The sequence below is a fragment of the Maylandia zebra genome, linkage group LG22 (assembly GCF_041146795.1).
Source record: "Maylandia zebra isolate NMK-2024a linkage group LG22, Mzebra_GT3a, whole genome shotgun sequence".
Lineage (NCBI taxonomy): Eukaryota > Metazoa > Chordata > Actinopteri > Cichliformes > Cichlidae > Maylandia > Maylandia zebra.
Window position 1 is genome coordinate 18,343,493 of NC_135187.1, and position 14,874 is coordinate 18,358,366.

Below are 14,874 nucleotides of genomic sequence, written 5' to 3' on the forward strand. Positions count from 1 at the left end.
TGCGAAATATCTTCAAGAAACCTAAGAAGTCCAGTCGCTTTTCTTTCCAAGGTCCTTAGAAACTGAAGCTACAGTTCACATAGGCTCACCAACATTGGACAACAGAAGAGTGGAAAAATGTTGCCTGGTCTGATGAGTCTCAATTTCTGCCCCAACATTCAAACTGTAGGATCACAATTTGACATAAATATGAAAGCATGGACTCGTCCTGCTGTATGTTAACGGTTCAGACTACATCACATACTGAAATTAATGACAAAATTAAACATAATGTAGTTATCAGTGAATCGCTGTCGGAAAACCTTGCTCTTTTCACTTAATTAAAAAGCCCAAAGGGAGCACAAGCCAAACTTACAAAGCAGTTAATCTTGAAACTGTGTTTGTTTTTATACATTTCTATCTGAAAATGACAAAGTAAAAGCAGGTGAAGAGAAAAACCCGTAAACGCGACCGATAATAAACCACGTGACTTAAGACCAGCATGAGTCCTGCAGTAATTTCCAGATTAATCTGGATCTTTCCACAGAAGCATTTTGTTTGCATATTTAATTGAGCGGCTCTGTTTTGTCTTTATCCCGATGATGTTATGGGAGGGGAAAGCATGTCATGTGGCAGTTTGTGAAGTCATTTGTGTCGGTTTTCTGTAATGACTGGTGATTCCCACACAACACGTGACCACGCTGTGTCGAAAACGTCAGGGGCCGTTGTCCAGAACCCAGCGCGAGCACAGAGGAGGAGGAGGAGACGGCGAGAGTACAATTCGGCAGTTACTTCGGAGTAAACTTACCTCAGGTAAAAAGCTGTAATGTTTTTTAATGAGTATTTTGTGTTTTATTAGTAATTTTTCCCCTTTATTAAACACGTATGGATGATGAGCGCCTTTTTCTTTTTTGTTAGCAATCGTCAGCATCTTGCCTATCGCCAACTGTCAGAGGAATAGAAAGCAGTAAATTCCAAAAACACATGCTGTTATTTAGGGTTATTAGTTAATCATTTTGTACCCAGATACCAAAAGGTCTGTGTAACTGCAATTTGGCTTTAAAAGGAGCTCTCGGTGTCCTCAGCTTGGGGGCGAGGCGTGTGGTCAGCGTCCGAAAAACGTAGCTAACCCAAATTGGATTCATCATGGCGAGGCTAGCTCGGTGCTGTCGGGTGTCTGTGGCCCACACGCTCGTAGTTTATCCACGCTCCGACATTAATGGTGGTCTCGGCAGCTTGGGCGTAACATTCGTGAATGCCATGTAGTAGATGGTAGCAGTGTCGCATTTATCAGCGCTGGTGAGGCCTGCAGGGGATGCGCCTAAATACAGGTGCAGCATTAAAAAAAAAAAAAAGAAAAAGAGACCGCTCGATGGATGCTTTCGTTTTTGGTTTAGAGTCGCTCACCTCATCTAAACATGTCGCGTTGCTCCACTTTTAGTCCGGATTTCTGTTTGAGTTTAGTCTTTCTGACATTTCGGTGTTTTTATCAGTGAGTTTGCGTCGTATTTATGAGTATTTGTGGTGTTTCTCAGTGTGTGACTGAGCAGATATCGCAGTATTCATAGCAGTGGCTTTATTATTTAATCACGAGGATTCAGAAGGTAGAATCCGGACTGAGTCGCATGAAATCGCTATCTTTCTGTGTCATCATAGTTATATATATATATATACAAAATTATGCGTTTAGTATTTACTGGTTGTGCACACCTTGACAAATATTAAGGTGGGTTTTTTTGTTTATGTTTTTTGGAAGAAAGAAACTCTGACTCCTGGCTCCCTCCAGCTTAAACCGTGGGGATATACTGCTGTATCCTAGAGTCGCCTTACACGAACCAAGGCTCTTTTGCTCGTTATGTGAATGTGTAAACCACTGTTCTTGCACATATATGTAACAGGTGTTGAACAAAATATTTCAGAGGGCTGAGCATGAAAAATACAATGTGAAAAAAGGAGAGGCTACAATAAAAACTATGTTATCCTGATATGGGCGGCTAGATTTGGCCTAGACTTTGAGATATGTGCTCTAAAACTGTGAAACTATGACTGTGTTATATTACTCATGTCCTGTTTCTAACCTCCATGAATAATTCACACACCTTTAAAATATACCCAGTTTGGTAAAGAAGCGACATCTTCGGTTGTTTTTGTAATTACAAACCTCCAAATAAATTATTGACAGTTTTAGTTGTCAATTCTTCATTTGACAGGGGTATTGATAAAGTACAGAGAAAGACAAAACCATGATCCTGTGATATGTGGAGAAAAATATTGTACAGTTGTAGGTTAACTTGCTTAGTAAGTTAACTTGCTTGAATGTTGAATGTAAAAACTTACAGCCACAAATGGAGAGATGCCAAACTGCGTTTCATTGTTCTGCTAACAGTGACAATAAAGCTCTATCTTATCTGTCTTATCTATCTTATCTTATACCTTGATTACTGAATTCTATATGGCTGTAGTGTTTTACTGATGATGATGAAATATTGTAGAGGAGTTGCATTAAACATTTGGAGATGCATAAGATTTGGCCACACAACTAACAGTTCATCTCTCTTGCCAGCACCACCTCCTGAAACTGGCAACCCCGCAGAGAGTGAATATTTGATTTTTAACTCTGAGCTAGTAATAAATAGCTTTCTTGTAGTTGCAGTTTTGCTACAGCACTCTATTGTCTAAGTTACATTAATTTTGTGAGCTTAAAAACTCAGTATCTCATTATTATGTTGTTACAATATTAACTTTCACACAGCAATGAGAGCGTATTACGTCAAATGAGAAAAACGGCTGAAATATGTAACTCTTAATATAGAACTATGAGAACAAAATAAATATCATTATAATGATGTAATTTTTCTACTTTCAGAAGAAACTGAGTAGATTTTTTTTTTTATGCCACAGTGGTGGCAGTCTGTTGCTATTCTGTGCTAACCTACCTACCTAAAGTGTATCCATCTGCCACAAGGCAAGGTGTCTGCAGGCTTGACAAAGTCAAAGCTGCTGCTGACATGGTATGTCACGATGACAGTATCATACTGCTGCCCTGGCTGGCTGGTAGGAAGCAACTCAGTGTAGGCTTCTCTCAGCCAAGTGGTCCAGTTAGCTGTTCGTTAATAGGACATGAACAGTGTCAGCTGAGGGGTTTGGTTTAAAGCACAGCCGTCTCTGTAGTGGTTTTAAAGCACGTGGGGTCTTTTTATGTTGCAAAACAGGCTTGCAGCAGAGTTACATGAACACCATGTGACTGTGAAACAGCATTTATTTTGATGATATCACTTAGTCATGCTACAGCGACTAAAAGAAAAGCAAAGGGTTCCTGCTCAGCCAGTTACATCTTTGAGTTGAAAACTAACTCAAACTTTAACTGAAAAGCTTTTGGGTTTTCTGATTTTAGGAAGTGTTGAACAGTTTTATTGTAGTGTTGTATGCTTTGTTTTTAAATATGTTGGACTTTCAAGTGTAGCACTTCTCATTTGAAGTTGTTGCAGTGCCAGATATTTCACCTCCATACTGGCCCCACTGTTTTGTGCAGCTGTTCCTGTTTTGTCACTTTGTCTTCTTGTGTGGCTCAGGCATGTACGTGATGTTTTGAATGTGGGTTTGTCGATGTATTGTGGTAGCCTAATTGTGTTAACTTGGCTCTCTGTCTAGCCCACTGAGTTCCTCCGTTCAACCTAATTCCACTAGCGATAGCTATCAGCAGAAGCCAGGGATAGCAGCACTGTCTTTATCCACGGCGATGGAGCGTCTGTCCTAAGAGGATTTGAAATCTCTCACGTAATGCTTGTAAAGCTGTACAAACCATGCCTCAAACTCACTCAAAAAAAACAAAACAACTGTGACTATACCAACCTCTTTCCCAGACGGTGAAGTGAAACTGTTGTGGTTACTGGTTGCTGAATTGAACTTTTGAACTTGAGGGTTAATGTGTATTTCTGACAATATTGTCGTGTTTTTTGAACTCTGTGTTGTTACTTTGGATTATAGGAGGTAATCCATTCTACATAGCCACAAACAGAGCAGTGCAGATAAATTCAGAATCAAAAACACAGTGCGAAGTCACGGCTGTTAAATGTAACATGAATATAAAAACAGCTGATGTTTTTTGAATTTATGCAACTGGGAAAGATAAGTTTTACCGAAGTTTTATATAGATAATCATTTACATTAAGCTGTTACAAATTAATAGAAAAAGATCCTGAAGTTTTAGCTTTACTCAAGACAAGCAAGTGAGCAGTCAGCTACGAGGACTTTGAAGCTGCTTTTTTTGTGAAGTTCAAAATTTTCTCTCATGTTCTCAGTTTTTAATGTTCTCTTTAATGATGGACTTCAAAGCCTAACAAGCTCCCTTTTAAACAAAAAACCAAAAAAACCCAGATTAGTTAAAATCAGTAACTGATAAAATGGGGATGTGTATAGCTTTGAAAAGTGTACATGAAGTGTCCGTGAGTTGCACACTCACACTTTTTGTAAACATTGGACGGGGTGGATATCACATGCTTTGGGTGACTCACGTAATTAGTTAAGGCCTCTTTGGTTATAGTTTCACCAGGGCTACTTTAATTGACTAATATTTCTGTCTATACAAGGGGAGGGTAATCTTTTTATGTAAGCTAACATTGACCACATATTGGATTCTTCAAGAAATCTAACAAAAATATGCTACTGGGTGTATACTGCATCCCTCTTATGCAACCATTGTTGTTCGGGGAGGGATTTGACTCCTCAGATAATGATTGTAATCTGTTATGATCTTAATGCAGACTGTCACTGTGAAGCACTGCCAGCTTGTTTGTCTGCAGTGTCTCACTGCACTGTCCTACTGATGGACAGATAGGGATCATGAGGATGCACACTGGAGTCCGGATGCATTTGCCAGAGTGAAATGGAGCAGTGTTGCATAACACTCACCATTAATTCGGTGTGCCCTGAAAAGAGAGGAAGGGGAAAGAGTAAACAACTTTTACTAGATTGATCTGGAAATGAATGGATACTTCCATCCACCTCTGTATTTTTTTTCAGTACTCAGTGTATTTGTACTGTTTACAGTTTTGTACACGTAGTAGGTGTAGTCTAAACACCACAGGCTTCTCTATTATTATAAAGGTAACCTGCAGTCTGCTCCACCATTGCTTCTCATTGTGCATTTTTGTATGCATTTATATTTGGCTGTAAGCAGTGAAGAATATGAAACCCACGCAGAAGTGCCTGTGTGCAGTCCTTCAATAAAGTAGCAGCACATAGCCCAACCTTCTACGTGCCAGTAGTATGCTGACTGAAAAGTGAAACTAAAAGTTGAAAAGTGGGCCTGAACAGCCATCATGTAACAACTAAAACTGTACATATCATCTATTTTCAGTGACTTACTTGGACTGACTTGTATCATTATTTCAATTCTTTTAACTCTTAAGTGTCAGAAAGTAGTGTAAAAACATCTGAACTGATGAGTGTTTAGAGACAGCTTTTTATTCATTTTTAAGGTTGTAGGTTTCAGTCATTGCTGTAATTCTGTGTAGAATTGTAACAGGGCTCCTTCCTGGTTCTAACAGTTTTTGCTGCTCTAAGCTTCTTGTGACAAGCACATTAGTTTATTAAAAAATGTCAGCTAGCTACTACTGCTGGGATGTAATATTTTCACAGTCTGTGCATGCTTATGCTGATGTTAAACACTTCTAAAAAATGCCTTAGCCGTGCAAAGCTATCAGAGTAAAATTCATCGATTTAAACATCCAGGAGGTCACATCCTATTGAAGAGCTTCTTACATCACACCACATGGTTTTTTTTTTTTTTCTGACTTTCAAAAGGAGAAGAAGAGCCATGGAAATGCTAAATGGAGAAACTAGTCCAATAGCTCCCAGGAAAAGAAATAGAATTGGAAAAACTGTATTCCTAATTTGATTTTTTTTTAATCCATTTACGTTAAAAGATTTTGAAAATACTATTTAATTTTTTTTTTTTTTTGAACCTGAAAATGTTTTTACTGACTTTTTTGTAAATCCCTTTTGTATTTGAACTATTTATTAATGGATTAGTAGTTTGAAAAATGTATTTATAAATACTCTTTTTATTGTCCATTAAATATTCAAATAATGCATTACTTGAATGTCTAAATAAATAGAATACATTAACAGTTAATTTGCTACTTAATTTACTAATTCATATTTTATTGCACAATTTAGATATCCATTCATTCATGAAAAGATTTATGTCAATGTGTATGACTCCTGGTCCTCCATAACCCAGTTGTAGCTTTGTAAGAATAGAGCTATAGTCCTAACAGAGGGTGATTTTCTTCTCTTGTATACACAACCACAGTGTCACCCTAAAAATAAACCCGATGCAGTATTTCCAGAAAAGGACATTGTATCTGAAGCTGGCTATCTCCTGCTGTTTACTACATGTGTGGCCGAAGGCAAATGTGGAGGATATCTCATCTTGATTCTCATTGATTGGATGTGTAAAATGGTTTAAGTGATGCAAGGATAAGATCCAATGATGGAAGAAATATTCATTTCTAAGCAGTGGCATTTAAATGTCATGCACTTGATTTAAAAAAAGGTTTCCTCTCTCTAATCTCCTCTAGAAGCCTCCACTCTCCTTGTTTGCTTAAGGTCAAATTAACAGATTAGAAAGTAATTTATTATGGGGAAGAGAGAACGTTTTCCCAATTTAAGGAGAGGACATGAGGCAAACGTTAACATAATGAATAGCACCCCAGGTGTTCTTTTGAAGTCAGCAATTGACTCAGTGGCTTTTTGGCTCCCTGCCCTTTGAGCAAGTTCTCCTCTGGGGACTTCAGGCCTTATTATGAAACCTGCACAGCACATTTGGAAGATGGCGACTGCTTGCCTTGTGCACCTCTCTGCGGAGTAATTTTGTTTTCTGTTGTGGAGCTCTGTGCTTTTAGATGCCTTGTTAGCATTATAGATTACAGATTACAGGATATAAACCTGTTGACCCAAGTTGTGCGGGGAGCCCAGGTGGGAGGAGGGTCACTGCAGTAATGGCCAATATGTCAGGTTGCCTCCTGAAGCAGATTAATAATACATACAGTTACCAAGGCGGCGCCTGCATCCATGGAAACACTTTCAGCACCAGTGTGTGAGCAATGTTTGTACTGTAGTTTCTTTTCCTTTTTCCTCTCACGTCCATGACAGCTTTAAGTAGATATCAGGGTAACCGGTCATTCTTCTGAAAGTTTTCGCTCAGATCGGATTTATTGACAAAACCTCATACATCTGTAGTAGCAAAGATTCATCTGTTGTTTGTGTAAAGAAAATAAAATAAAAACTCCTTTATTTTACCTACTTCAGATGTCTTGGTAACAATAATACACTATCCCTTTAAGAGTAGTAGTGGGGCTACTCAAACAATGTTAGTGTACTGTCATTATCTGGCTAAATATGTGTATTGTCAAATTGTCTTTCTAGGGTCTGCGGTCTTTGCCACCAACTTGTGTAACATTGTGACATATTCCTGTTTTTGTTCCTCTATGTTGGTTTGTACTTCTGTATACTTAGGACTATCAGACACTCCTCCCCTTATCTTTCGTCACAGAGGAGTGTGTTGCAAGTGTCTTGTCTAGTGTTCAGACAGTAACCTTTGGCCATTTTTTTCCTGACATTAACTCATACTGCACTACAGTGGTTCACACTGAAATACCACAGTCTGAGGTCGTACCCTTTGGTCTCTTCCACCTCTGCTCTGCTTCAGTGGCACAAACAGCCTTAACAGAAGACATGTGCTTGTCACCACACCTATATATAAACTTAGCCTGGCTTTTAATACTGTGATTTTATTTACCTTTATGATTTACAAAGTGCTCTGACAGAGGCAAAGAGTAGATTTAAACAGACTGAAACATTAAATTCAAACAAATGTACAGCTGAAAGAAAAAGAAGTTCACCCTATAGACATGAGGTTACTGAGTGTGCAACACCTGCTTCAAACACCCTTGTGTACTTAGTGGTTGGACCACACCCAGCTCACTTAGAGACCAGCTACACACCTGTGAAGCTGTGAGTGCCTCTTTCACAGTTACAACTAGAGCAGGGCGATATGACCAAAAATATTTATCACGATATACATTTGAAAATTTGCGATAACGATATAACTGATGATATAATTGACACTAGACAAAATACTTTACAACTCCTCAACTTTATTAGTGCAAAAAAAACAAAAAACATCAATGTATTTTCAATTAAACAAGCAGCTTTTTAAGTGCATTAAAGTTATATAAAAAATTAAGTGCAAATGCAAATTCCTCGCTGACAGTTTAACCAAAAGGCATTTCCAGTGGAAATTGGCCGACATATCCTCAGCATAACCATGTATAATATCCACAAAACTTAAAAAGAGGTTATACACACACAATACGGTAATATTATGTTGAAGCACAGTACGTATCACTCCGCGAGGCTCCTGCCTACGATAGCTGTAAAGCTCCGACAATCCATCAAGCGGTGCGGCTTCGTAGCTTAGCAAAGTCGTACTGAAACATTTGACAGATTTTCGAGCGCCGTGTACCACATAAAGTCGTTTCGAGGTCAGCAAACACAACCAGAATTCATACATAAGGCACACGGGATTATACGGGGCACTGTCGATTTTCAGAAAAATCAAAGAATTGATTTTAAGTGTGCCGTATTTTCCAAAAAACACAGTAATAACGACGGCCCGCTAGCATGCTCTACCAAAAATAGTGCTTTGTTGTGTATCTGACGGATGAAAGCCAAACCAGTTTCACACCACTGAAGTTGCAGCATTTTTACAAACCAGTTCTCGTTCATCCGTTTCATTCAACAATCCACTTTCGCTCTTCTCATTCTGTGTCGCCGCCATGTGCGCATGTAAACAAAGGCACTGCGCATGCGCGTTTTACCCATATTCTATCGCGATATTTCATTTTCTTATCGTTGCCCAACATTACACCGGTATTACTGTGAACGGTATGATATAGCCCAGCCCTAGTTACAACAACATAAAACAGTATGTTTGTAGTATTTACCACTGATGTAACTGTCTCAAGAACTAGATCTTCATGTGATGGCACCCAGAGGCAGACATTCAGCTGCCTCAATGATGCAAGCTAACACTAATTCTAGGCCTGCTCTTGCTCCGGGTAATGATAAAATAGCTGACTTTTTGCTTGTGAAACAAAACTTGAACATCCTGTTGGTCTGCCTAGTGCCTTTGCCTTTCCCTTTGTTGAATTTGTTTACTCGCCTCTCTCCTTTTAATCAAGCAGATGCGGTGTTTGTGTCTTTGCCAGTTTGGCTGAGATGTTGGTGTTATATTATGTGCTTTTATTCTGTACATATTTGTAAGTAGCTACATTATATTTTTGCTTTTCTGCTTTTCAGAGATTGTTGAAGCAGAGTGAGCTTTTCTCTACATCATGTCCCAGGACAAGAGTAGGTACCCCATAATGGGTGAGACCAACCCACTTCATAATGATGTCTATGGACCCCCTCAGCTAGGGTTCGGTGTACCCCCCCCAAACTACAGCCAAGCCCCAGGGGGGCCCTACCCACCTGCAGCCGGATATGGGCAGCCCGGATACGGACAGCCTGGCTTTCCCCAGGCAGGCCCAGGCTTCGCTCCCGGTCCCTACCCTCAGATGCCCTATCCACAGGGACCGTACCCTCAGGGGCCATATCAGCAAGGACCTGCACAGCCAGGCTTTCCTGGAGACCCCATGGGTGAGTGGTTATACTAAAGATCATTAGAAAACTAATAGTGTGTCTGTGTAAAGAGCTCTTAATGAGCAATAAGAGTCAAAAAGTCCACAGATCTAAATATTCACTCTTCTCGTACTTTGCTAACAAAATGACACATGACAGTCAAAATGTGCTAAAACATCATGTGTTCTTCCCTTTTTAATCCCAAATTATCATGCTCTAATGTTTTCGTAGCACCACCTGTAGGTAGCCCTGGTTATCATGGTGACGGGCCTCCATCTTATTACGACAACGATGAGTTCACCAACTCCGGATTCGAGGACAAGAACATCCGACAAGCCTTCATCAGAAAAGTAGGTTCCTCTGTTTCTACCAGATGAATATAGAACATAACTGACGTGAACACACAATCCAACCAAAACAAGATCCCTAATCAAAGTAATTTAATTCCTCCTTATTTCCAGGTCTTCATGGTTCTCACTGTGCAGCTGCTGATCACTTTCTCCTTCGTTGCTGTCTTCACCTTTGTCGATGAAGCCAAGTTATTTGTGCGTAAGAATACGTGGACGTACTACGTGTCCTACGCAGTCTTCTTCGTGTCTTTGATTGTCCTCAGCTGCTGTGGTGACTTCCGCCGCAAGCACCCCTGGAATTTGGTTGCTCTGGTGAGAACTTTTCCAAACTCCTTCCACTCCTTTAACAGCTTAGACAGTTGTGAAAGGAATGCTATGTATACATTCCATTCTGCAGCTGTATTTTTGGCTAGCTGCAGGCCTTGATTTCTGGAAATGGACTGCTTGCTGCTGAGCTTTTCAAATGTATTTTTAAGACCCATTAAGTAAGTGCCATCATATAGCTGATACTGCCAAAACTGGACATCTCACATCAAATTAATCTAGATGAATTAAACATCAAAACAGGCCAGATGGAAATCACACAAGGTTGTCCTGTTAAGATTGATTTTATAGTAATAATAAGAGGTGACCTATCTCACACACAAAGCTGAATGTTTCTTTGTAAACAGTTTTATAAGTAATTTGTCTGTTTTCTTTCGTACAGTCCATCCTGACGTTGAGTCTCTCCTACATGGTGGGTATGATCGCTAGCTTCTATGACACAGACAGCGTCATCATGGCTGTGGGCATCACCGCGGTGGTCTGTTTCACCGTCGTCCTCTTCTCGCTACAGGTCAGCACGCGCAGACAGCTGCTTCTGTAAATGCGTTTGAGTGTCCATAAAAGCATCCAAACATCATTCTCTTAAGAGATCATTTGTTTGTTTTTGTTCGCACTGTGGTGTTTTACCCAGTCAATAACAAGCAAATACTCAGACTGTGTATAAAAGCTCCTTCAGAATTACATTTCTTTAACCGTAGAGTGCCGTGTCTCCCATTTTTAAACGTCTTGCTTTTAATTTTCTTCTGTTCTATTTTCTTTTTCTTTCACAGAGCAAGTATGACTTTACTTCCTGTCGGGGCGTGCTGTTCGTGTGTCTGATCGTGCTGTTGCTCTTCTCCATCCTGTGCATCTTCATCCGCCACAAGATCCTGCACATCGTCTATGCCTCACTGGGAGCGCTACTCTTCACTTGCGTAAGTGCCGCACATATATCTCGCCTTCTATGTACAAAAAAAAAAGAAAAACAAATACTTATGAGTTTGAAGGATTGTTACGCATCCAAGTGGTTTATCTGTCAGCTTTTTGCATTTCTTGACAGTGCCCTGCTAAATGGTGAGAAATATTTGGCTTGCAAGGGTTACAAAGTAAACTTTTACAAAACTGAGGTCACTTTTAAATATACATGACAGTATTAACTAAAGCAAAACGATATACCTTACATTATCATGTTCAGTGTGCAAATGGCAGTTTAAGGCAGCATACACTGATGAGGCATAACATAATGACCATAGACAGGCGAAATGAGTAACACCAACTAACTCTTCATCATGGCACCTGTTATTGGGTGGGATATATTAGGGAACAAGGGAATGTTAATCTCTTCAAAGTTGATGCATTAAAAGCAGGAAAAATCAGCAATTGTAAGGATCTGACCAAGTTTGACAAGGAACAAATTGTGATGGCTAGACGGCTGTTTCACAGCATCTCCAAAGCTGCAGCTCTTGTGACGTGTTCCCGGTCCACAGTGGTCACTGTATTAAAAACAGTCCAATGAAGAAACTGTGTTGATCCAGTGACAGGGTCATTGTTGTACATGTGGAACAAAGCTTGGCTCGTGTGGTTCGATCCCACAGACGAGCTACTGTAACTCAAACAGCTGAAAAAGTTGATGCTGGTTCTGACAGAAAGGTGTCAGAATACACAGAGCATCGCAGTTTGTTGCATATAGGGCTGCATAGCCACTGATCAGTCAGGGCGCACATGCATCAGAACGGCCCTGGTCTGATGAATCGTGTTTTCTTTGACCTCGTGTGGATGGCCGGGTGCATGTGCGCTACTTACCTGGCAGGTGGAGGCGATGTGATGCCTTGGGCAATGTTCTGCTGAGAACCCTTGGGTCCTGCCATCGATGTGGATGTTACTTTGATACATAACACCTTCCTCTGCAATGTTGCAGACCATTGACACCCTTTCATGGAAACGGTATTCCCTGATGGTGGGGGCCTCTTTTGGCACAATAATGTACCCTGCCACAAAACAAAAATGGTTTAGCAAAAGTTTGAGGAGAACAACAACGAGTTTGACTTGACTTCCAAATTGCCCAGATCTCAATCCAATCAAGCATGTGTGGGATGTGAGGCCCCACCTCACAGGATCTGTTGCTAACATCTTGGTGCCAGATATCACCACACAAAGGGGTTCAATATAATATTAGGCAGATGGTCACAATGCAATGCCTTATCAGTGTATGGTATACAAAGTGTACTAATTCCATCTTTTGTCTGTGCAGTTTTTGGCTGTTGATACTCAGCTTCTCCTGGGAAACAAGAAGCTGGCCCTGAGTCCAGAGGAATACATTTTTGCCGCACTTAACCTCTACACTGACATCATCAACATTTTCCTCTACATCCTGGCAATCGTGGGACGCTCCCGCGAGTGAGGCAGCACCTAGAGGAGAACAGCTGGGAGATGGGGAACGCCTCCCTTTATTTTGAAATGTTGCTAAAATGCCCCTTCTCGTTGACTTCATTACTTTATTTGATCCCCTTTTGTTTCCTCTCCCATCACACAGAGTTCTATTTTTAAGAGGTAGTAGGTGCTGAGGAGATGATGCAGCTGGTCTTGACAGTCAGCTGAGAGGGGCACTATTTATTTAGTGGAATAAAAATATTGCAATTAATGACAGAGCATAATCATCTGTCCTCACCTTTGACCATTGTGCTTGCTCTAACTGTCCTCTGCTTCTATTAACACAGAAGGCTATGTCTATACCTACACCTCGACTTCTCGTATGGCAGAATTAAACATGCAGGCTCTGCTGCAGAAGTTGAATAGAAAAAGAGCAGGAATGATTATGCCGACACACAGATGAAACCAGCTTTGCCTAAAGAGAAGTTAGTGTTAGGAATGCCATCTTCCTTCGACTGTCTGTTTTCACAAACTTTGTCTCTCCCTTTCAGCCTGCTGGTGTAAAGTAACTCTGCATGGCAAACTGGAAACACAACTAAAGACGTGGTATGGTTATCTACAGCTATAAGAGGAATGCCTCTAGCTTGCTTGTCACAGCTGTAAATAGTTGATGTGTTTTACTGTATATGATGCCAGTATCCCCCCTACCTCTGAAAGATGTGCTGGAGTAATTTATATGGATGTGTCCAGCAACGAGTAAAAGCTGTTTTGAAAATGGTAAATGTTTTGAATGGCATAAGAATGAAGCTTGTTGTTGGATGTGTAACATAAATGAACATAAATTATTGTATTATTACAGAATATCTTTTCAAAATGAGGATTTTTCTTTTTTGTTGTTCTAAAACCTGAAATGTTCTCTTAATTTTCCCGTTTCTTTAATTTACTCCTTTTTTGGGGGGGGGAGGTCATTAATGTGAATTAAAAATTACTCTTTGTATGGGTTTCTTTGTCATAACTAATATTATTTTTGGTTTTGCAGTTTTTGTCCATGTTTAAAAACTAATGTAGACAGGTACTGGGCTTTAAAGACATGAAACTTTGAACTTGTGGTAGATACTGGGGTTTCTTTGAATTTGGTGCAAGGTTTAGAGGAAACTTGGAGACTGTAACATCATCACACAATAGCATTTTGAAACCATTACTTACTGACTGCAGGTTTTTTTTTTTTGTTTTTTTGTTTTTTTTTTTTTTAAAGTGAAACTCACAGAATAAATCTTAACGCACTGGAAGCCAAAATACATGCAATGACATTGAAGTTGAATGAAACAATATTTTTATTCTCTAACTTGTTTTGATTTTTTTCACCCCTTGCATGACCCTTTCCTCGTCTGCATGTGTGAAAAATGTACACAGTACAGCTGTTCTTGTTTTGGGGACACATTGGTGTATTGAACCCCAATTAGACTATTTTTAAAATTCCTGTGTTTGTATTCAACTAACATGTCTGTATATAGAGCTCCTTAGTGGTGTGTATAGGTAAAGTAAGTTTTGGGCTTTGTAGGTCTGTTCGCATTGTATATTTGCATCAAATCAAACTTGAACTAAACCCCCCTACACAGCTGTTTGGCTTTTCATTAAAATGGATACAGTGATTAACAAGTTTGAGCTCTGTGTGTTGTTTTTTGTGTTTCAGTTGTGATAAAATGATCACGTAAAGGAAATACAAAATTCTGGGCCTTATTAATAACACTTCTGTTTTAAATAAAAAAAACAAAGCACAGCCAGTGCAGTAGGTTGGCTCTGTGGAAGACTGGTTCTGCCACTAAAGGGAGGAAAATATAAACACCAAATTTGATTTGCCTTTTGGAAGTAAAAACATTTTGTTATATTAAAATTTCAGTGTTGGTATCACAAAGTCTTTACAAATTAGAGCTGAGCCTTAGTACTGGAAATGGTGAGAAAATGAAAACATTTTTGAGTAATCAAATTTTACTGAAATGGTCTTTCTTTTTTTTCTTTCTGTTTTTTCTTTTTTTTTTTTACCCTTTCGTTTAGTCAGTGAATTTATCAAATCCATTTTTCAGTGGTGGAAAGGAGCTTCCATATTGCTCTGGTTAACTTCACTCAAAAAATTGATGAATAAAAACCTTTGTGCTACCCTGACATCCTAGAAACATCACATTTC

General features: G+C 39.6%; 1 protein-coding gene across 1 annotated transcript; it reads left to right on the plus strand.

Annotated features, from left to right (window-relative positions):
* Positions 1 to 632: 632 nt before the first annotated feature.
* Positions 633 to 14,348, plus strand: grinaa (glutamate receptor, ionotropic, N-methyl D-aspartate-associated protein 1a (glutamate binding)). Its single transcript, XM_004548118.5, has 7 exons — positions 633 to 792; positions 9,346 to 9,684; positions 9,898 to 10,016; positions 10,128 to 10,328; positions 10,723 to 10,851; positions 11,111 to 11,254; positions 12,571 to 14,348. The coding sequence occupies exons 2-7, from the start codon at positions 9,381 to 9,383 to the stop codon at positions 12,718 to 12,720; spliced, it is 1,047 nt and encodes a 348-aa protein (XP_004548175.1). The 5' UTR covers positions 633 to 792; positions 9,346 to 9,380; the 3' UTR covers positions 12,721 to 14,348.
* The last annotated feature ends 526 nt before the right edge of the window (positions 14,349 to 14,874 follow it).

What these genes read in the sequence shown, in the direction of transcription:
- grinaa (XM_004548118.5), top strand. Translation starts at nt 9,381, where the DNA reads ATGTCCCAGGACAAGAGTAGGTACCCCATAATGGGTGAGACCAACCCA. An exon ending in CTTTCCTGGAGACCCCATGG is followed by an intron (nt 9,685 to 9,897) that starts GTGAGTGGTTAT and finishes ATGTTTTCGTAG; the next exon opens with CACCACCTGTAGGTAGCCCT. An exon ending in GAGCGCTACTCTTCACTTGC is followed by an intron (nt 11,255 to 12,570) that starts GTAAGTGCCGCA and finishes TTGTCTGTGCAG; the next exon opens with TTTTTGGCTGTTGATACTCA.